At 42.0% G+C, this 24,287-nt stretch overlaps 1 protein-coding gene across 1 annotated transcript in view; it reads left to right on the top strand.

Moving 5' to 3' along the window:
• Nucleotides 1-870: 870 nt before the first annotated feature.
• The window catches only part of plch1 (phospholipase C, eta 1), a gene marked incomplete at both ends in the record, with an annotated part of 75,564 nt that continues 52,147 nt past the window's right edge, over nt 871-24,287 (top strand). The window contains one exon of the mRNA XM_080429152.1: nt 871-946. Within this exon, the coding sequence (XP_080285278.1) occupies nt 871-946 (76 nt within the window). The remainder of the gene's footprint in view (nt 947-24,287) is intronic.

Below are 24,287 nucleotides of genomic sequence, written 5' to 3'. Positions count from 1 at the left end.
ACAAAAATATATAAACTTTTTTGTGTAACAAAAGGTTTACATGATGATGATGATTTTAAAGTGTCATGCTTCGAAGAAAGCCCAGCGCATATGGACTTACAGGACACTTTTACATTTCATTTGACATAAACAATAAACCGACATGATAATTCACAAACAATGATCAAACGAACAACAAACTAAAACACTCAAGCTTCATACTTACATGGCAGATTACATAAATACAACTTAAAATACAACATTGGAACTCACACCTACATCTTAACAGGAGACCGGTCCGGACATGAACCTATTTGAAGAGATGAGATTGTCTTCTACTCCAGGCTCCAGAAACAAAATGTGCCGTCTTAAATACCTCATAATTAAACAACCACTCCAACTTAACATTAATTATTTAAAAGTTTCTGTGTCTGGTGTTCTCCAACTCTGGCAAGAGTTATCCTGTGAGGAGCCTGATATCATGTCATTCATGACATATTAACATGTCTGTTTTGACTGTCTAGTCCTTGTATTATAACTAAAATGCCATGTAAGTAACCCACCCTCCTTTTACATTTTTGAAAAAGGGACACAAATGTGGGTATTTCCATGTGTTTAATAGACTATTGCAGACTTTTAAATATATTGAAAGACTATGGCAGAGTTCAATAAAAACCTCAGATGAATACCAAATACAAAAAGACAAATAACACGTCTAACTATGCTCCTATGAAGGGTAGGAATGTCATATCAGGTTAGTGTCCAAATGTCAAACATAAACGTGTTATTCTTTGAGACTGCTGTAGCATAATTTGGTTTACATCTGATCTGACCAAACTCACTCCTCTCTTTCACAGGCGCTTCAGTCTCTCTCCTCTTCTTCCTCTCATCATGAGCTCCCGGATGGTGGACAGGAAAGAGCCGCAGTATCGCCGGCACTTCCTGTCAGACAACAGCATCTTTCATGGTGAATATCAGAAAGTGACACACATACCTGTACATAATGCATACAAGTGCACACAAACACAGGTGTGCACTAAGCTAGGTGATATGGACAAAGTCAGATATTGTGACAATATTGTGGGGATGATTATTTATTTCACAAAAATAAGAAACATTTAGATTTTTGATCAATAATCATTAGTAATAATATAATTATGTGGGTTAAAGGCAAATATTAGAACAGTCAGGTAAGTTCAGGAAATTACATCACCTCACTGTAATACAGCTTTTAAAGGACTAGGACACTTTGGTAGAGGTTTGGGTTGTGTATTTGCCTTGATGTAACTCCAAAGGTGGACAAGAAATCAAAAATAATTGCTCCATTGATTCCTCATTGACTTACATTGTACAGTGAAGAGACTCGGGAGGAGCTCTTTTAGCTTGTAAACGAAAGCAAACAAAGCGGATTCCAACAATATAGAACACCACCAAACCCACGACATTTTTTTTATTTTATATAAATGTCAACTTCCTGTTGATTTTACTATTTGAAGATCCAGATCCCGCTGATCCAGTACAGGTTTTCTTCCTAATAAAAATAGTTCAATCAAAGGGAAGTTTTATTTAAATAAAATAAATAGTACAGAGTTTGGTAATGTTCTATCTATATTGTCGGAATCAGATTTATTTGTGTTGGTTTACGGGCTAAAAGAGCTCCTCCTGAGCCTCTTCACCGTACAATGAAAGTCAATGAGGAGCAGATTAGAAATTGATAATTCAAAATATGCTCCTCATTGACTTACATTGTACGGTGAAACAGCTATCAAAGTCACACTTTTAGCACATAAACAAACGCAAACAAAGCTGATTCAGACAATATAGAACATCACCAAACCCAGTACTGTTTGTTTTTTTAATAAAATGTTAACTTCCTGTTGATTTAGCTATTTTTATTAAGAAGAAAACCCGGACTGGATCCGCGGATCCGGATCTTCAAATAGTAAAATCAGCAGGAAGTTGACATTTGTATTTAAAAAAATAACAGTACTGGGTTTGGTGATGTTCTATATTGTCTGAATCTACTTTGTTTGTGTTCGTTTACGTGCTAAAAGTGTGACTTTGAGAGCTGTTTCACCGTACAATGTAAGTCAATGAGGAGCATATTTTGAATTATCAATCTCTAATCAATGGAGCAATTATTTTAGATTTCTTGTCCACCTTTGGAGTTACATCATGGCAAGGTAACTACACAACCCAAACCTCTACCAAAGTGGTCTTGTCCTTTAAAACTGGGGAAACACGTATGCCATATCACATATTACATTCTGTCTCATATCACAATATTGATATTGATATATCATATATTGATATTGATATATTATATATTGCCCAGCCCTAGCAAGCACGCACTCACGTGTGTGTGCACGCACGCACGCACACACACACACACACACACACACACAGTCACACACAGTATATTGTATTTCTGATATTATGTATTGTGAATGAACAGCAGAGGGAGACTTGTCTCTACAGTTGATGGTTGATATTCTCGCTCTGCAAACCCATGTACAGACAGAGCACAGCAATTGAATATCACCCTTCACCCATCAGTGAACCTTATCTTGGAAATATACAATGATTTTCTGTGAAATGTGAAAATCAGTCATGTGATGAAGTTCACATTGATTGATTAATGTGATTGCCTACAGAGCCATGCAGTTACTTTTGTTTGTGTCAGTTTGCTAATCACTCAGGATCACAGATTACAAATTACTCAGGATCACAGATTACACTTAAATCCTATTTGGACATAACTAGTTTTATAGGGGGAGGTTGGGCAATGTAATTATGACCAGAGAATCTCTGTTTGATTGATTGATTGATTGAAGCACTTTATTTAGAAAGACATGGAAACAGTGTATGGAAGTAAATTTTCCAATAATACACTGTAGGTCCTTTAAACTGATCGCTCATAAAAGCACAATGGCTTATTTAAAATGAGATCCCCACACACTCAAATCATGATGACATTTAAGAAAACAGACAGATATACACTACAATGCAGAACGTCATACAATCAGCTTACAGGTGACTGGTATGAAAAACAAGAATGTATACAATAAAGTTCGAGGAGGGGGGGGGGGTTAGGTTAACCGTTAAGGCTTTGACGGGCCAGTTTGGAATCGAAGGTGTTTTTTTTAGGGCTGTTTTGAAAGTGAGTAGGATTTACACTCCTTTACTCCTTTTGGTAGGGCATTCCACATTTGTGTTGCATAGCATGAGAACGAGTTCATTCCCTTTGTTTGTGCCAAATCTGGGTTGAACATGATCAGTGGTGCTGCCTCTGGTGTTGTGATTGTGGACTTCATGAAAGTTTTTGAAGTATTTTGACAGGTACATGGGTATCTCAATGTTGTGATGTATCTTGTAGACCAGGCCCATTGCAAGTTGCCGTACTCTGTCCTCAACCCTGAGCCATCCAACCCTAGCAAAATGAGCAGGGGTTAGATGGGTTGTATGGTTGAGGCCAAGAAAATCTCTGTGATTTTTATCCTAAACATATCAGCCATGACGGTCACACAACACACTCAGTGAAGATTCCAGGTTTTGTTTTGTTTACTGTAAAATGCCCATTAAATGACCGCAGGTTATGACAGTCCAAAGCAATTTTATTTATATATCGCTAAGGGTCTTACTCTTTTTGCCAGACCCAAGGGGTCGGCCTACATGAGGCTTTGTCGGTCCCTCTTTTCCTCCCGGTCAACATTTTTCCTCCCGGTTCAACGTTTTTGTCCATATATGGTGCTTACATGTCCCTCTTTTTGATTGGCCAAGCTTAGCGTGACGTAGTGCTATTCAGATTTCAACCACTAGGGGTCTGGCAGCACCAGGTCCCCTGGTTCCCTTTTCTCTTTCATATCAACTTTTACAGAGATGTCTGTGAAAATTGCTCTCCTGAAAGCTACTGTAGTCCCGTTTGAATAGGCCTTTGGACTGACAGTGTAAATATGGCTTATATTACTGGCATATTTATCAATTCCTCCAATTTAATAAGGCACCATGTAACTTTTTTTTAATGAATACAATTAAATTTAGTCTAATCTGTATGAAAGAGTATGTTAATACAACGTAACTTACACAATTGGGGTGGTTGTATTTTGTCTCCCTGCTCTTCTATTGAGACATTTAGATTGTGTCAAAGGTCATGTCTCACCTAGTAGACACAGGATCTGACAAGATTCAATTTATCCCCTGAGCAAGCAGGCAGGCTCTATTAGCTCAATGGTAAAAATGTCAGCACTTGCTCAGGAAACCGGGTTCAAATCCGGGGTAGAAGAGGAAAGTTACATAGTGCAGGTTTAACATCACCATAACTAGCAGAGTCTGTCCATGACTGTGTTAGTTAACATTCACTGGGACACACGCCATTAGCAATTTGATTGATTTTAAATTAGTGACTTCATACTGTAACTCTCCAATCTCCGTAGCACCCGTGCGCAAAGGAAACCGGGGTTTTGGTCTGCCTTCAGCTTTCACTTCCGGTGGTGCCACTATGTTTTCATTCCCACTAACAATATTTCTACACGGAACACTAACACCACTTCTCCCAGAGAACATGGATCGTTTTGGTTATAAGCCCACTTGTTTCTATGATGAAAGAGTAAGTTAAAATGTGAATATCTTTCCGTGGTTTTGTCTGCTCCGCGGACGCTATTGTTAAATTAGTTTGGGTTTGTTTCGAGGGGGAAAGATCGACGGACACGTGAATCCCACCCACTACATTTGATTGGGTAAAGCGCGGCCTGCTTCCTGATCTGAAGGCACGCCCACTTGTAGCCCAGTGCGTACATGTTATGACGAGCCTTCACGACAGATTCCAACGCAGATCAGAATCTGTTCTTGAGAGATTATTGATTAATTAATAACGTCAATATTGGGCATCGATGGCTGTGTGTGAGCCGGGGTGTGTACACGTATTCACGTGTGTGCATGTGTGTACCTAATGGCATGGCAGCAGAGCATGAGTGTGACATTTGACATCTGACTGGAGTGCTCTGGCTAATGGACTGACTGACCCAAACCAGAACTCTTTGTTCTTGCTCCGGTTCCTCCCCCAGAACTAAACACACACAAATTGTTGGCCAATTTTCTATTTTTCCTCTGTTCCTCTTCAAACACCCAATATCCTTTCTGTGTTGGAATACAAATTAGACCAATATGGCTGTTCTCTTGTCTACTGTACTCCCCCCACCCCCACCCACCCCCACAGCCTGTCATCTATTTCCAGGCATACATGGTAACATCTTCTCCTCTCCTTTCCTCCCATGTCTGTTTTTTTTCTTTTTTTATATTTTTCACCCATCCCAACCCATTTTATTAGCTGCGATCATGCAGACACACGTGCATATACACGCATTTACTGCCACCAGCCAACCGATGTCACCAAGTATGACTGACAACTAGATCTTTTTAAGGTTTCCGGGTGCTCTGTAGTCTGCTTTGTTTACTATGCCAAGATGTCTGAATCCAAACACAGTCATATGTATGTAGCCTATTACGCCGTGGTGTAGTGCAGCATATAAGAAGGTATACACTGCATGCATAGTTGCATACCCACTTCTTTTGTGTGTTTACTCACTTCTAGTGTGTGCAGAAAGAAATACATTGTTGTGTTGTCACAAATATAACTTTTTAAATACATGTTGATTCTGACTATTTGAAACCATTTGATTTGAAATGTATTTGCTGCACTATCGTTAACCAGCCACGCGTTCTCCTGTGACTCATCTTGTCTCAACTCAAGAAAACAACCTGCATTAGCTCCACTCCACAGCAACAGACAGGCTGCGCGCGCGCACAAACACACACACACACACACACACACACACACACACACACACACACACACACACACACACACACACACACACACGTAGCAGCCCTGCCTCTAACTCACAGGGCTGCACTCAGCTCACCTTTTATTCAAATTGTCTTGTTTGATGACATGTGTGCAGAACTTCTGCGAACTGTTTTGATTGACAAATATGTGGCGCAGTACACTAAATGTGTTTCATATTTTCATCTTTATATATTTGAGGCGAATTAACAAGCTAAGACAAAGCATAGCAGCAAGCCCAACAGTAGAGTGATAACCGAGGGTGTTAACATAACACATTTAGCACATTAGTTGAACTACTTTGAACCACAACCACTTTTTTTTATACACAGGGCAGACACCCTAAAATGTGTCCGTAATTCTTGTATCTATATTTTGATCCCCAGGGGTCCTTGGGGGGGTTCCAGGGGATCCCCAGCAAAAAGTAGCATATATACTATAACATCACAATCATTTTAAGCATTTCATCCATTTATATGTTGGCTATTCAAAAATAGCAGATCTACGAGGCAAGCTCACAGCGCGGCACGAAGTGACCCGCTGTAAGCTTGTAGATCTGTTTTTTTTTTTACATTTGGGGGGAAAAAATATAAATAATTTTGAATTTCATTTACATAAATCTCCTCTTCTGGGGGTCCCTGGCACAAAACATTTTCAGATGGGGGTCCACGGCCAAATAGGTACATATCAATTTGGGGGTCCTTGACTGTTGATTTGAAAAGGTTACTTTGAGAAGCATGTCTGGGCTTCTATGGACTGGAGTCTGGACACTATCTCCCCATTCCCCCGCACAAACACGCACATACTCTGGAACCCCGCCCCCAACCACCCAACCACCCACTCACCCATCCACGTGCACACGCTGTCACTGGTATGTCAGAGGAGCTGAGAACGGGTGAGGCTTGCAAAGAACTGTCCTCTTTGTTCCTCAAGACAGCACTTGATTAGATACTGTGTGTGTGTGTGTGTGTGTGTGTGTGTGTGTGTGTGTGTGTGTGTGTGTGTGTGTGTGTGTGTGTGTGTGTGTGTGTGTGTGTGTGTGTGTGTGTGTGTGTGTGTGTGTGTGTGTGTGTGTGTGTGTGTGTGTGTGTGTGTGTGTGTGTGTGTGTGTGTGCCTGCGTGCGCGTGCGTGTCATTCACCATCAATTATGGTCTGCTCCACTTGTCCACTACAGAATTAAATGACTTTACCATTGAACCAGACACCCATGGGAGCTCCAGACAGGCCAGAATGTCATAGCGACATGGTTGGAAGGCGAGCTCGATGTGAACAGTAGCCTATACGTCACTTCAATTCAACACAGCAATTTACACGTTCAATTTAACACAGCTAAAACTCAGTCGATCAGGCAACCAAACTGAAGTTGTTGGAATCCTCTAATCCAGGGGTCTTCAACGTATTTTTTTTAGCCCAAGGACCCCTTAGCTGAGAGAGAGAGATGAAGCAGGGACCCCCACCATAATGTATAGAATTGTGTTGTAGATTAAACTTTTTCATAGATTTCATAGACAGTTGGATTCATGCTAATGTATATTTTCAGATAGTTAACCTTTTAAACCCTCAATATTTAGTGAACTTGATAGTTGGTTGGTCTGCTCTTTTTTCCTCTACACCAACTCTCCAAAAATAGCCGATCTGTGAGCTTGTAGATGTACTACTTTCGGCTAATGTTCCCCATCGTACAAAGATTTGTCTGACCCCCTGTAGTAACTCTGAGGACCCTCTAGGGGTCCCGGACCCCCTGTTGAAGACCGCTGCACTAATCTCGACTCTTTTTACCCATTCTTTTTCTTCCTCTCGCGTAGGCGTAGCTACTTAAAATCGCACAAAGCACATGTGCTCTGCCTATATGAACCACATTCAAAGGAATCATGCTCTCATTGCTCTGTGTTGTTTCTCTCTCTTTTAGCCAACGTTATGTAATTATGTGAACCCCTAGGTGTCACACAGGGAGAATCACTCATCTGAGATCCGATCCTGGTTTCCTGCATGACATGAGGTTACCCAGTGGTGAAAAGTAACTAAGTACATTTACTCAAGTACAGTACTTAAGTACACCTTTGAGGATGTTTTACTTTAGGCCTAAAGGAGTGTTTCCAATTTTCAATACTTTTACTTCTACTCCACTACATCTCAGAGGCAAATATTGTAGCCTACTTTTGACTCCACTACAATTATTTGACAACTTTAGTTACTTGTTACTTTGTAGATTTGTATTATTATTACAAAACATGCATTAGCCAGCCTTAGCCCTATGCATACTATTTGAAAGCTACGCGTTGTGAGCTTGTAGATCTGCTATTTTCAAAGCATTTTTATACAGTTGGAAACTTGTGTAAAGGGACATTCTGCTTCAGTATATTTTAATGTGAATACTTTGTACTTTTACTCAAGTACATCTTGAATACCGGACTTTTACTTGTAAAAGAGTATTTCTACATTGTGGTATTGGTACTTTTACTTAAGTAGGCTACAAAATGTGAGTAGCTTACTTCTTTCACCACTGAGGTTACCTGAACCGACTCGTCCGAGGGAGCAAGAAAGTGAAAGATTGTGCTGCCCCAGGTGTCGTGTCACGAGAGAGATAAAGATTAGAGAGAGACATCCTGGGGCTGATAATAAAGATAAAATGAGCAAGAGAAAGAATGAGAGACGAAGGAAAACTAGGTCATATCCATTCCCGCAGTGACATTACAAACGCAAGACGTTCAAAACAAATGTGGCACGTGTTCAGTTGCTCGCCCCAAAACACAGTCGCCCCGGGCAAATCCGGCGGTATTCACCTGGTATTCCTAAACGTAACCTCAGTAAACTATATGCCTAAACCTATTCTCCTAAACGTATAACCTCAGTAAAACGGTGCCAAAAACCTAACCTTATTCCTAAATTTAACTTCAGTAAAACTATGCCTAACCCTAAACTTATTTCTAGCATTATCCTCAGTAAAAAACAAATACAAGAATACAAGAACCGCTGGGAGCGAGCGGTCCGCGTAAAAAAAATGGGGGTGAACGTGTTTTGGGGCGAGTCTTCTGGTTACCGTTCAGTTTGGGTGGGCAAGAGTGAAATGGACTATCTATGGGAATGCCAAAAATAACCGTTCCGTTACACTGTTGAAGACGAGGTTTAATAGAGTACAGGCTGTACTACTCTATTGTTGATGCCAACCTTTTAGCTCCGTCTCATTATAACACTGCTCTCCTCCATCAGGTCATGTGTGTGTGTGAGAAATCGGGTTATCCTCTGTTGCGCCTGGGGACTGTTTGCGCGCAGGGAGAGAAGCGTTTGGGTATGTGTGGTAAAATGTCAGGTTTGCTGCCTGCAAGTGAATACCGTCTCTAGGCTAACAGCTTGCACTTGAGGAGACAGACGGGATTTGGAGGAGCAGTTTTGGAGAGTTTTCCACCCCTTATTGCCACATGGAAGTAATCATGGGGTGCTTAATTCAAGAATGGATTTCTTTTTTTCCTCCTTTTTTTTTTGACGGGATCTTGTGACACTAACACCCCTAAAAGACACATTGTTGGATAACCCTATATATGCAAATGATATTTTCTAAATGGCAGAACTTGAAGTTTCCAAAAATCTCAGTTTTGAAAGGGGTAAGTTTTCAATGAAAAAAATATTGTTGATCTCACATGTGGTCTATAGAGATTCATATGGAATGCCATTCGTGTGGGTGGGTGGGTAACGGGTTTGATATGTGAACACCGTGTAATTCTCTATTGAGGATCTAGAAACTGGCATGACATAAATTCACAGTCTAGAAATAATGGTCTGAAATACATTTTGATATTTGATATAGGATCATTGATTGATCCCAAATATCAATTAAGATCATCACTGTGCATGTGAGCATATAGTTATATATTAGTAGTCCTAATAATGCTATTCTTATTGTCTATTCTTTTTTTTAGCCATATACTTTAAAAACTTTGAATCAAACATTGCTTATTGGCAGGTCCAGGAGAATAAACCTTTTATCCAGTTGTGTCAGTGGACGCAGCTGTCCCTGGTGCTGAAACGCGGTCCTTTGTATTTGACGACAGGGGGCAGAAAAAGCTTTCTCGATCTGTCAAGCGCTCTGCTCTTTGTAGCCTACGCCAGTGGTTCTCAACCTGTGGGTCGAGACCTCCAGGGGGGTTGCCACATAATTTTCGGAGGGTCCCCAGATGACAGTGAAGTGACAATTTAAGGACTTTTAATACCTTTTTTTAATACCTTATTGATTGATTGATTGAATATTTTATTAGACAAAAAATGTAAAGCACAATTACATTTATAATACTTTGTCTAAAAGGTCCGTCCAAAAAAGTCCTTGCGGTCTTGTTTCCATTGGGGTCCTTGGTATTCAATTCATAGACATAATAGTAGCAACCAAACAGTTCAAAATCAACACAATAATACAGGAACAAAATGACACTATATGTAGGCCTACAAACAAAAACAAAAAATGCAGAGAAAAAAATAAATAAAAAACGTATGTACAAAAAAGGGGTGGGGGGGTCGTCTGTCTTACGGAAAATGGTGCTACCTCCTCTTTTGGCCTCCTGAAAGGTGGCTGTTAAAAAAGAAAAAAAAGAAAAAAAACTTAGACCAGTGGTTTTCAACCCTTTTCATATCAAGGTCCATTATTTGTTCGGCATTTGAGCCACAGACCACCATTTGATGAGATTTGGCCTCTCAGACCCAAGACTGTATTGATGTTGGTACCATATAACAGGCAAACGTTGATGATTGTGTATTCTTCTTCTTGTAAATTAACTAATGCAGATGTTTAACAATAATTTAACTCTTGAGTCTTGAGAACATAAAATGAAACCAAATGGACCCGTAAAGATCTATATATATGGGTCCATTTGGTTACCAACTCTCCATCATTCAGCTGGGGACCACCTGGAACCCCCTCAAGGACCACTGGTGGTCCCCGGACCACTGGTTGAGAACCACTGCCTTAGACAATAACTGCATTAAAAGTAATCAATACAGTATACTATTAAAAACTGGCCAAATTGTCAAATAATATAAGAAAGAGGCAAACATTGTGAAAATAGCCATATTTATCTGTGGAACAGAGCCAAACAAAATGTAATGCCTCAACTCTTACATTCCAAGTGCTTGTCAGGTATGCAAGAAAACTACTAATCACCAGAAGTCTTACGTGCATTCTCTTCTAAAACAAGCAGTATACCTAGCACTAAGGTAAAAGTGCAATATTAGCTACCTAAAATCAAATGAGCAAGAGCTAAAACAAATAATTGTATCAAGTAAACAAGATCCAATAAAACAAGAGCTCATACAAATAATTGACCACAAGTAGGCAAGTAGGCAAGGCTACAAATGCCTTCTAAATCAGTAGTTCTTCTTTCAAGATCTTTCAAAAATGTAAAAAAAATAGCAGATGTACAAGCTTGCAGTGGGGCACAAAGTGACGCGCTGTGAGCTTGTATATCTGCTATTTTTGAATTGCCAACAATAAAATCTAAAATGACACTTTCCCAGTTTTAATGGGTTGAGATGGAACAGCATATTATAGCGATACAATAGTATTGTGTTCAGCTTTCTGCTGAATGGGAGACACAATTCCCAGGAAATCAAATTATTAGGCTATGCTTGAATTTTTTTTCTCACATGCAGATGGTGTGGTTGGTGCAGCTCTGTTAGAGCATATAGCTCCCAGGCAGCCCAGGCTCCTCATCCTTGTGCTGTCAGTGTTTCTCCACCTTTTCAGGCCATGACCCCCCCCCCAAAATAATCATATTTGAACTGGGGACCCCCCTCCCTGATAAGCACTTGGAATGTAGGAGTTAAGGCATTCAATTTTGTTTGACTCAGTTCCACAGATAAATATTGTGAAAATAGCCGATCTACAAGCTCACAATGACTCGCGTTGCGAGTTGTTGTGAGCTTGTAGATCAGCTATTTTCAAAATGTTTGCCTCTTTCTTATATTGTTAGACAATGCCAATGTTTGACCAGTTTTATAGTATATAAATTAGTTGATTAATGTTGATGCAGTAATGGTCTTTTTGTCTCTTTTTTTAGGTATAAAAAAGGTCTTATAAAAGTTCTTAAATTGTCACTTCATTGTCATCTGGGGGGACCCCCAAACAGCTGCTATACGCGTTTGGGTGGGTTTCTGTTTTTTTACAAGGCGGGTGTGGATGTGTTCACAGACTGCCAGGTGGGCTGATAAACAGAAAGTGAGGGGGGAATAAGAAGAAAATGGATTCTATTGCCCTCCACATGGAGGGAATGGCTTTTGTATGCAAAATGGGGTTTTCCTCCTGATGATGATGAATCTCAGCACGCTCCTTGTCTCACCCACTTTGTCTCTGCCTATAATAATCTGTCGCTCCAGGGTAGAGTAGCCAAGCTCTCTCATCTTTCCAGCCCATCTCCTTTGAAGCATTTAAAAGGCAAATTTATGTTTTGACGTTTTTCAGTTGAAAATATATTCCGCACAGCACTTGTTCACTTAAGCATAAATTAGGCTTAACCACTTAAAAATATTGAATAAAAAATAACCAATATAGCCGATTTACGAGCTCAGAATGCACCGTGATGCTTTGTTGTGAGCATATAGATATAGGCGATTTTGAACATACAAAATATATGAATATTAAAAGAAAATCTCCTATTTGTTTATGTGATTACCTTTTTTGTATTCTCCAAATAATTGTCTCCGCCAGGCCGAAGGCGTGGTAGAGACTATGTTTTGCACCCCGTCCGTCCGTCCGTCCGTCCGTCCGTCCGTGTGTGTGTGTGTGTGTGAGTCTGTCTGTCTGTGACCAGCTAATCTCTGGCACCGTTAGCCCGATTGACGTGAAACTGTGCTTTTGGCAATTTATGTTTATTCATGAATTAAACATGTGATAGATAACTAGGGTTCTCAGGGGAGAGACGTGGTGTAATTCATTACACAATTCACCTCCATTACTGCCAACTAATCCTGACAGTAATGGAGGTGAATTTAGTGTTCACATTCTCACACATCTCTGTGCAGGCTCTATGTGATTTATTTATTTTGTGCTCGCCCACTGACGTTTCCTTATTTCCCCTCAAAACCAAACTGATAATAAGCCCAGAAGCACATTCCTGTTTGCTGTTCAGGCTCTCCTTCTGTACTAAAGTGAAACCACTAACATTCCTTGTGATGCAGCTGAGATCAGTTAGAATGGAAGGTTGGAAGCCTGACTCCGCTGCTAAAAGATATCTCTATCTACTCATAGTCATCCAGTAAACACACACACACACACACACACACACACACACACACACACACACACACACACACACACACACACACACACACACACACACACACACACACACACACACACACACACACACACACACACACACACACACAGAGGCATACACAGACTTCAGTTTCCCTCCTTTGATGTCAGCACTGCTCTCCATGCTCTCGGGGAGCCCCCCTGTAGCATCTTTGAATATATAATCATGGTGCAGTTGTCATGTTTATTTTTATTCCAGTGCCTCTCCTCACTCTCCACTCTAGGGGGACCTGGAAACATGTTTGTAGCGTTTGCGAGGGGAACATTGCCATTAGTGTTCTTCATTAGACGGAAGAGGCAGTGCGAGATAAATGAGTGCAGTGTTCTTGTATCCCTCCCGTTTACTTAGTGTTTCACAAGCTGTCACTTCAGAGAGAGCTTGTTATTGGCTGCTTCTTTTAAGGTAATTAGGCTAAACGTTTTTAGTTTGAATAAATGCCTTTACAGGCCCGCCTTTCTCTCTAAGGATGTTATTGGTTGGTCAGTATTTTCTGCAGCACCTCCATGAACCCCAGAGGATGGGCTATACTGAATTAGCCGACCCAATGGCCTTTCTTCTAAATAAATTATAGTCATATATCAAAATCTAATGAGCAGATTGCCATGAAGCTTAAAGGTATTTTCACACAGAGCGTGATTGACACGCCTAGTAATTGATTTTCAATGAGAGGGCAGTTACCAATCTGACAGCGGGCGCAATCCTTTTCTAACTGTTGCTTTTGTTATCATTTCATGTGCGCGCGCACACACACACACACACACACACACACACACACACACACACACACACACACACACACACACACACACACACACACACACACACACACACACACACACACACACACAAACACACAAACACACACACTCTCTCACTTTTTGCCAGAGTTGAATTGTTTTGAACTTTTTTCTACGAGATGCGTAGATTAGAAATGTGTCTATTCACAGTTCACATGAGATGTATGTATATATATTTTATATACAGGTATACGGTATGCATTTCTTGCACCACTTAAGCATTATTTTATGTTTTGTCACACAACTGTGTTGTACAAAAGTAGTGAATTTAGCAGATCTACAAGCTCACAGTTAATAGATTATAGATTATAGATTATCCTCAAGTGCCAACCTCAGGCCAAAATCTAATATGCAGATTTTAGGATGAATGAAGTGAACTCTATACAGATTTTTGGTTAACCCATTACCTTTCCTCTAGCGCCACCCTTTGACCAACTTAGATGGGTGTAAGGGCCTGAACAGACCAAGATGTCTCTCGTCCTGTCTGTGACTACATTGGGAGATCGGGTGATGTGTCACATGTACGAATTGAGCCAAACACTGCAGACTGGCGAAGTGGTGGTTCTAAAAAGAAATCTATAAATTACGCAAATCTCTGCGTGTGTCTGTGGGGGAATCTGACCTTCGTGTTTCTCGAAAATCATTCCACTGATCACAAACTTGGCGAATTTATCACAGAGGACCCGAGGGAGTGCAGTGTCCGCCCTGGTGTGAAGTCGTCGTATCAGCTTCTTCAAAAAGTCTGTATACTATGATACAAAACCCTCAAATTCAGGCAAACTACACATTCTATCACAGAAAGTCATATGCTGTCATGAATCAATGAATCAATCAGCTTTATCATGTCCAGCTTTGTCGAGCGTCTATCCGAACTCAATTGGCCCGTGTTCGGGGTAGGGAGGCCGGGCGGGGAGAGTGATATTTGCCACTGCACGTATATATGAGGTGTTACGGCACCTGTCAGGAGGGCGTGTTGGGCGGGAAGAGTGGGACGGAGGTGTTATGTCTTTTGGTTGGGGCTCCTCACTGGCACATAAGCCAGTAACAGCAGGGACAACACAACACACACAAATGTGTGAGGGGAGGAATGAATTGGCATAGCGACTAAATTGGGGAGAAAAAGGGGTAAAAAGCTAAAAAAACGAATGTCTCTGTTGGTAATACAAGAAACCGTGATAATTTGCAGTAGTTTCTGTCTTCATCTTTACACGTATCCTTTTTTTTTAATCATTGTTTTGTTTGTTATTTTTCAGTTTTTCTCCCCAATGTAGTCATTATGCCAATTGCCCTCACTGCAGACAATGAACTTCAATCTGGTAGCTCTGGCTGCTAACCCCAACTTGTTGGCATGGGTAGGATGTAGACAAGAATGTGTCGTCCAATAAACATGCTGTCACCAGCTGCCCCAACCAACCTGTTGTAGTCTCTGTAGCTGCTAGTGCAGGAGACACAGAACATAACCCCCTGCTGGCTTCCCACCCACAAACACGGGCAATTGTGTTCGATAAAGCACCCAGCCAAGCCGAAGGTTTGTTTGTTTGTTTGTTTATTTGGATCCCCATTAGCTACTACCTTAGCAGCAGCTATTCTTCCTGGGGTCCACACAGAAATAAATTACATGTTGTATTTTCAAAGAGGAATAATGACACACAGACAAGGCAGCTTCATACCATATTGTTCACTACTTTACTTCCGTATCCTTCTGCAAGACAATACAATACACCTTTCCTCAATAGGGCCCCCTGGGCTACAGGTAGGTTAAGTGCACCTAGATCACATACAGTATATCACATCTTCCCTTTTTTAAAGAGAAGAACATCACTAAATTCAAAAACTTCAGAATCAAAATATCTGTGCAATATGAGATGTAACAGCATGGCATATGAAAAATATAGAACATGTCTGGAAAAGACTGGCAAAAATATGAAATTCAAATACAAATAGTAAATGGCAAATCTTTTTGTTATTTTTTTCAACACAAGTGATAGCAAGCAATCACTGGCACATTCTTAATCAAACAACACTTCTTCACTGGTACACATTATTATCAACATTTTATTTTTATTTTTTCAGAACAACAATGACAATGTTAAATCACATAGCAAAGCTATCAAAGTGTACTCTGTTTTCAAGTCACACAGTCCTTGAGCCATATTGGCTTGCTTCTCACCCTCTGAGGTCTGCCCTGTGTGTCATCATTTGGCTGTGGTTGTGCTCTTACTGAGGGCCCAGGTACAGGGAGTGAGTTATCAACTGGTGGGACAGGTTGGGTGATGTCACCTGGAACAGCGCTGTCAGGGAAGAGTGACAGGTGGATTGCATTCCACTTTCTTCCATCCTCAAGGATGTATGTGCTCTGTCCAGTGTTTTTCATTATCTTTGTAGGCTTTCCGAATTTCGGATCTCCTTTCTTCACATGTAGTGGATTTCTGACACGGACCATGTCCCCCTGCTTGAAGGACGACTGCTTGGCCCGACGTCGCTCATCAGTATATTCCTTTGACTTCTGTTGATTAGCGAGGACGCACCTCCGTGTCCGCGGGAGGCGGGGTCGATTCCACCAACACACCGTTCAGCTTGGTGCGCATCTAGCGTCCATGCAGGAGCTCGAATGGTGAAACACCAGTAGTTGCACGTGGCGTTGCTCTGTAGTTCTGCAGAAAGTCCAGCACGTAACGTTTCCATGGTCTCTGTTCCTGATTAGCGCTCCTTAAGCACACGGTTAAAGCGCTCCACGGCCCCGTTTGCTTGCGGATAGTAAACAGAAGCTCTGCTGTGCGTAATGTCCCTCTCTTTCAGGAACGTGGCAAAAGCAGCAGCAGTAAATTGGGCCCGTTGTCGCTGACTATGTCCAAGCAATTTCCATGTTTGCTAAACACAGTAGCCAGAAACTGAATCACAGCATGTGTAGTAATGGTTGGTGTAAAAGCGACCTCAGGCCACTTACTGTAATAATCCACCAAAGTGATTGCGTAACGGCAGTCCATAGGCGCTGTTTCGAACGGTCCACAGATATCAATCCCCAGTTTCTGCCACGGTCCATCTGGAAACGGAACCGGCTGCAGTGGGGCAACGTGTGTCTATATAGTTTTGTCCGTCAGCTGGCATGTGAGGCAGGAAGAGATGGCAGCTTGGACACAGGCATCCATGCCTGGCCACCGATCACGTAGGTGCTGTTTAGTGCGCACTATTCCCTGGTGACTTTCATGGGCCAATGCAACGATAGACTGTCGGAGTGCGACAGGTACAATGAGGCGATACGGGCCTCGGTAAACAAGCTTGTTGTGTATTGACAGTTCATCTCTGATCGAGTAGTATGGGGCCAGCTGGGAATGAAGAGCTTTCTTAGCTGAGGGCCATCCATTTTGTATTTGTGTTTTGAGCGCGCGCAGCTCTGGGCACGCAACACATGCAGCGGTAAAGTCAGATGCAGAGATAGCATGTAGATCAGTTGTTATGTAGGCGACTAGATCCGGTTCAGGTTCCTCATCCCCACAGTAGGGCAAGGGGAGACGAGATAAGCAGTCGGCGGTCACGTTCTGTGCTCCTGGGCGGTAGATAACGTCATAGTTGAAACACAGCAAACGAGCCGACCATCTCGCTATGCGCATGCCAGCGCGTCCCAGACCCTTTGTAGCGAGGAGAGTGGTAAGAGCCTGGTGATCTGTGCGTAAAATGAAGTGTGTGCCCCAGAGGAAGGTTCTCCACCTCTCCGCAGCCCACACGCACGCCAGAGCTTCTTTTTCCACTATGGAATATTTTCACTCTGTGGCTGTGAGAGACCGCGAGGCAAAAGCGACTGTGCGCTCTGTTTGATCAGGGTGAATTTGGGCAAGAACAGCACCCAGCCCGTAGTCGGAAGCATCCGTGGAGACTACGGTTGGCAGAGCTGGGTCAAACATGGCTAAAGCAGAACTGTTTACAATTAGTTTCTTGACCTGCTCAAACGCTTGTTGGGCAGCATCAGTCCATTCAAAGTCCTGTTCGCCCCTCAGACACGTGCGCATTCCCTCAACAAGGGAGGAGTAGTGTGGCACAAACTTTGCGTACCATGACGTCAGTCCAAGGAATGAACGCAGCGTAGTAGCGTCTTTTGGAGCAGGTGCGTTGAGAATAGCACTCACATGGCCGTCATCGGGCAGCAGTCCCTCAGCCGTAATGACGTGCCCGAGGAAACGAAGACTTGTCTGGTTGAAGTGGCACTTGTCTTTATTCAATTGTAGGCCTGCGTCTTTCAGGGCTGCAAGAACGGCTCTCAGATGGCGGTTGTGGGACTCAACATATTTTCCATAGATAATCAAGTCATCCAAGTAAGCCTGTACGCCAGGCATGCCCTTCAGAATTGTTGCCATCATTTTTTGAAAAGCAGAAGGAGCCGATGCCAGCCCGTATGGCACACGGTGGAATCTGAATAATCCTTCGTGCGTAATGAACGAGGCACTTGGTAATACGCATTGGCGAGGTCTATTGTGGAGAATAGTTTAGACCCCCGTAGTTCAGAAAACAGGTCCTCCATGTGAGGAAGAGGGTAACAGTCAATGACAATGCCCTTGTTAGGCTCACGTAGATCAACACACATCCGTATGCTGCCGTTTTTCTTCTGTGTCACTACAATGGGTGAAACCCAGGAAGATGCATCAATCTTTTCAATGACACTGAGTGTCTGTAAGCGATCCAATTCTTTGGTCACGGCCTCTTTGACAGAGTAGGGGAGTCTGCGCAATTTTTGTTGTACAGGAGTGACTCCATCTTTCACTTTTACGCGGTGCACAAAAGCCTTTGCGCGGCCCAGTGTAGGAGGTGCGGTAACTGTGGTTGCTACCTGGCAGACAGGAGCGCTCGGGAGAGGCCTGTTTTTGGTAATTACCTTGTTGCCGACGACACGTAGATTGAGTGCCATAAACAAATCCATGCCCAGTAAAGACGTCCCTGCTTTGACAACGTAGAGTTGGGCATGCACCGCAGTGCCATCATGGAGCACAGTAGCTGGCAGACATCCAAGAGACTGTATTTTGGATTTAGAGTAGGTCAACAGCTGAGCAGGTGGTGCAACGAGAGAGGTGCTGTTGAAGTGGTCATGGTACATTTGACGGGGTATAATGGAGGCAGATGAGCCAGTGTCCACAACTAGGTCGACGTTGTAAGGAGCGGACTCTTTCGTATGTATTGTGACTCGGCACATGATTCTGTCCTTTCGCTCTGACTCATCCTGTAAATAAAGGACTGTAAGTTCTGGAAGCTCACTCTCAACCTCCTGAACTGTCCTTTTTGGAGGAGCGGCATACCCGTGCGTAATGCCCTTTTTTGTTGCACAATTTACATGTCACCTTCGCTGCAGGGCATCCTGGAGAATTAGCGAGGTGATCACCGGATCCACACCGGTAGCAGGAGGAGCGGCTCAGTTTTTGTCCTTTATAGTCTGGTTTCCCCTCACGTCCTTTCTGTGCACGGAATGGTTTTGATTTTACTGCCCGCACTGGCAGTGATGGGTTGGCATGGAGAGACTGAGCATGCGCCATGGCAGATTCAATTTGGCATGAAAGCGTAATGGCCTTATCCAGTGTAAGAACACCATCAGTTTGCATTAAGAGTCTTTCCCTAACTCTCGGGCACGATGCTTTCTCAATCTGTTGATCTCTCAGAATTTTGTTAGCTCTGTCACCGAAATCACATGTTACAAGCAGTTCACGTAGTGCAGAAACATAATCTGTAACCGATTCTTGTGGCAGCTGCGCCCTCTGGCGGAACTTGTGACGCTCGACCACAACGTTTACTGTCGGTGTAAAATGCTTTTTTAGCGCAGCTACAGCCGTAGCATAAGTATCACCTGTCTCAGGAATACTGTAGAAAATCCTTTGGCCTTCTGCGCCGAGGCAGTGGAGTTAGAGTAGCACGCTTTCGTTTGTCCGGCCAGGCGTCTCCTTCCGCATGTATGACAAGCAAGTAATTGTCGAAAATCTTCATCCACGTATCAAATGGAAAGGAAGGTTGACCAGGGCAGGGCAGGAATAGTGCAGGTAGATGTATAGCTGAAGATACAGCCATCCTCGTCGCCAAATATGTTGTATTTTCAAAGAGGAATAATGACACACAGACAAGGCAGCTTCATACCATATTGTTCACTACTTTACTTCCGTATCCTTCTGCAAGACAATACAATACACCTTTCCTCAATAGGGCCCCCTAGGCTACAGGTAGGTTAAGTGCACCTAGTGTTACACCAGATCACATACAGTATATCACACATTACATTACATAACATGAAAACATTTTACATCACAGTATCAAAAAATAATGTACACTTAAAATACAACCAAAATGGAAAATATTAATCAATCTTGATTATATGGTGTCGTAGCCTTAATTATAAATGTAACATCTTAATGATACCTCAAAAACCAAATTCAAACACATTCAGGTTACAAATACAGTTACACTATGTAAAAACAGTGTGTTGTTAGCCGTTATCCAAAAGCAGATTCCATAAGATATTTCTTTAATTTATTTTTAAAGTCAGATTTACTTGTTGCCTGTGTGAGTTGTGATGGAAGACTTTGCAGCTCTTTCATTGCTCTATACATTACTGTGTGTTGCATTGCATTCGTTTTTGAAATGGGAAGCGTGAAAAAACCTTGTGATGAATGTCTAGTGTTGTAGGTGTGTTCTTCTGAGCTAAACTTCAACCTGCCATACAGGACAGCCGGGACCCTGGATGAAATAATGCCTCTTACAAAAGACAGCAGGGAAATATGAAGTCTGTCCTCCACCAAAGGCCATCCCAAAATTCCATGCATTCTTTTGGTGTTCGTTCTTTTTGTACAGCACAGAGCAATTCGTGCAGCTCTGTTTTGGACCAGTTGTAATTTTACTAGATCTTTTTTGGCAGCACTAGACCAAACCATTGGACAATAATCCAAATGAGTGAGGGCTAGTGTTTGCACAATTTGGGGAATGCATTGAACTGTTTTGAATTGAAGGCAATGTGAAGGAATTGAACCCCTGTCGTCATAGGGGTGGATGGGTACTTTACCCCTGCGTGACCCAGATGTTACCTTTATCTATATTTATTTATTATTTACTTTTTAGCTTACTAGCCTACATAAATATTTACTGCTCCAATTCTTGTTATTCAGTGTAATTATTACACTGTAATGCACCAACCTCACCAAGACAAATTCCTTCTATATGCAAACATGGTAATAAAAAAGGATACTCTTTGTCGATGTTCTTTATGGTGTATACAATCATGCAGTGTAGCTGTCAAATATACAATTTTCACACTCAAATGTTGACTACCCAGGCCAGTATACATTATACAATAATCTTTGCATAAGATGAGATGTGATGTGATGAGATGAGATAAACCTTTATTGATCCCTGGGGGCAAATTGAGGATAAGTACTACCACCTAATTCTCTTTCAGCAGAAGATAGATTGGCACCTCACTGCTACTATGGCGTGCAGTGCAGCCTGAATCCCAAACACATTATCCGTTAGTCCAAGTCCCCATCATAGGTCACACAGCAGAGAACTAGCAGAGAGACTCATTTAATTTCATAAGCCGTTGAATTCCCTGAGAGCAATAGTGTAATAGCCTGGGAGATTACAGATGAGATAGAGTGGAGAGTCATAACGTTATTTACAACCTCCCCCATGTCCCACAGGAGTAAAATGTAATAAAATAGAATAATAGTAATTGAACTTAGGGATTATTTGGGATTGTACATTTCAGCTTGGTCACCTGATGTGAGCTCAAATCTGCCAGTTAGTGCATTGACCATATACCCGCAATGTCCCTGGTTCGATAGCATTAAAGTGTTTTCAGAGATTTATGAAAGCTGTCTTGTATGTAGTATAAAATGTGAGAGTTTATATCAGTGTACAGTATTATGATAATTAGTGTTCCGATTTGACAGATGGGATTTTATAACAAGGTTGAAGGCGCATGATGCTTGCCCTTGGAGGCTGATCACTGTTGAGTGACAAGATGCATTTCAAGTTGTAGGTCAGATAAAATCTCAAATGTTCACATTTTGTGGTTATGGATTGGCGCTAAGTAGACAATAAAGGTGTTCCAGATGGAACCTGGAAAACTCCTTTTGCAGTGCAGTGACACACATGTATTTTTTTTAACACTAATCTCTTAACCCATCTCTCGCCACTCAGATTAAGTCATTTGTTATGGTGAAACAAAATAAGAGTTTTATACTGTATATTTATAAAGTTGGTCGTATGGTCAGCAGCAGTTGCCGTCATTTCTCCTATAGCCTCTTTTGAAAGTGACACTTCATGAACTGTCATGAGCCACGTGTCTCACAGTGGCATTAGAGAGACACATCTGTTGCGCTTCCCTACCCTGAATTACTCTGTGAACCAGCACGACAATACCATGGCATTAAATGTTAACCTAAATCCCTGTATTAGGTATCTGTGGGTAAGCACATTCACATAGCTGCACGGTATCCGTTCAAAGGGGTTGGCAGTGAATATCTGACAGAGGTGGAGTAGGAAGAGTGAGGGTGGAGAACAGAAAACCAGGAGCTAGGCGGCTGTGTGTTTTGTGTGTGTGTGTGTGTGTGTGTGTGTGTGTGTGTGTGTGCGTGTGCGTGTGCGTGTGTTTGTTAGAAAGAGGTGACTGTCAGATGAAGGTGCCACTCCAGATCCAGACCAGAGAATGGTACAGACAGAGGTGGAAACGGAAGCTTCGGATAACTTTGTGATTGGGCTGTAGAGGCTATCGAGTATGAACTTATGATACTCTGACTAAACTAAAAATCTAGCTACACGTGGAGCAGAATCTGTGGTAACCTGGGATTTAATTGAGGTTGACTTTATTCTGGACATAATAACTGAGAAGACATGGAGGCATCTTCCGCTACAGTTGTTTGTTCAGGTGCCTTCCCTCATCAAAAGGAACGGTCTACCTTTTGTGCTGGAGCTGCAGGGAAATCGACTGGGGTAACTGTAGCCTCTCTACTGGCCCATAATGTCTACCACATTAGTGGAATGGTGGTAACAAAGAAATACGGACTTTTGCAGAATGGTGAGCTTTTGATAGACCCTCCACAAAAACGCAGGCAAAAATCCTTGATTATGCGGGCTAAAACTCTTGATTATGCGGGCTAAAATCCTTGATTTTGCGATGAAATATGCGGTTTTTTTTGCAATTTTATGCGGTGAAATTGCGGGAAGTTGTGAAATATGCGGAAAGTTGTGAAATATGCGGCAATATGCGAAATATGTGATATGCGAAGAAAGTTGCGAGAAATGTGAAAAGTGGAAATATGCGATGCGAAGCGCATATTATGCGATGCGATGCGCATATTATGCGATGCGGCCTTTTTGAAAAAAACGTTACCCCCGCGTAATTATGCGTCATTTTGCTGATTATGCGGTAAATTCTGCGATCGCATAATCGCATTTTTCTGGAGGGTCTATTTTGAGTAACTGCATGTGTGTTGCATGTATACTGTACGTGTGGACAAACAGTTCTTAAAGTATTTATAGCACAAGTAACAGAGAGGGGATCACGTTTAGGCCTAGAGTATGTATCAGTGTATTCATGGTGTAATGGATCACTCTCTGAAACTGTTGCTGTGTAGTCAGGTGATTACAAGCTATTCAGGTAATGTAAGAGAAATGTGTCTGTGCGTGTGCGTGTGCGTGTGCGTGTGCGTGTGCGTGTGCGTGTGCGCGTGCGTGCGTGCGTGCGTGCGTGCGGGCGTGCGGGCGTGCTAGCGGGCAGTGACAGATTTGATTGGTGTTCAGCGTGTGTTTGATTGGTGTTCGCTTAACATTGCCACGAAGAACCGAATCATATTACTGCTCACTTTATTTATTTATCTTCAGGCTTGAACATCAACCTTTCCATTGTGCAACAGGCTAACAAGGCTTGCAATGCAAAGCTCAACGTCAGGTTGCATACACCTACAAAACTGTCTTCAGAGATCAGACATTTGTATTTTTGTTTTGCTAGTGTGGTGAGAGCTAGTAATATGGTGCTGCCTTGTGTCACATGAATAGTGCATGTAGGAGCAGGCAGATGCTGCTGCATATCAATTTTTGTAGTTATGAATAAATTATGGAAAATCTTTGTGGGTTGAGGTCAATTCCACTCATTATCTTCATAGCAAGTGATTTTTTAATGGTTCTGCAGCACAAATCAGGCAATTATTAAATTTTCTGATAAAAATCTCTTCATTTCTATTAGAATCTAAACCAATGAAAATAGTAAAACAGGGGAGGATATTGAAAATGCTTGCTGGAACACCTTAATTTGCTTGTGATACTGTGATGCATATGATGATGGTGGCTCTGTTGAAAGTCAAAGTTGGCAATACATTGCACTGCTGCTGCTGGTAATGATG

Source organism: Gymnoscopelus braueri (assembly GCF_963280865.1).
Source record: "Gymnoscopelus braueri genome assembly, chromosome: 5".
Classification (NCBI taxonomy): Eukaryota; Metazoa; Chordata; class Actinopteri; order Myctophiformes; family Myctophidae; genus Gymnoscopelus; species Gymnoscopelus braueri.
The sequence above is the reverse complement of the archived record's forward strand: the minus strand, read 5'-3'. Positions and strand labels throughout refer to the sequence as shown.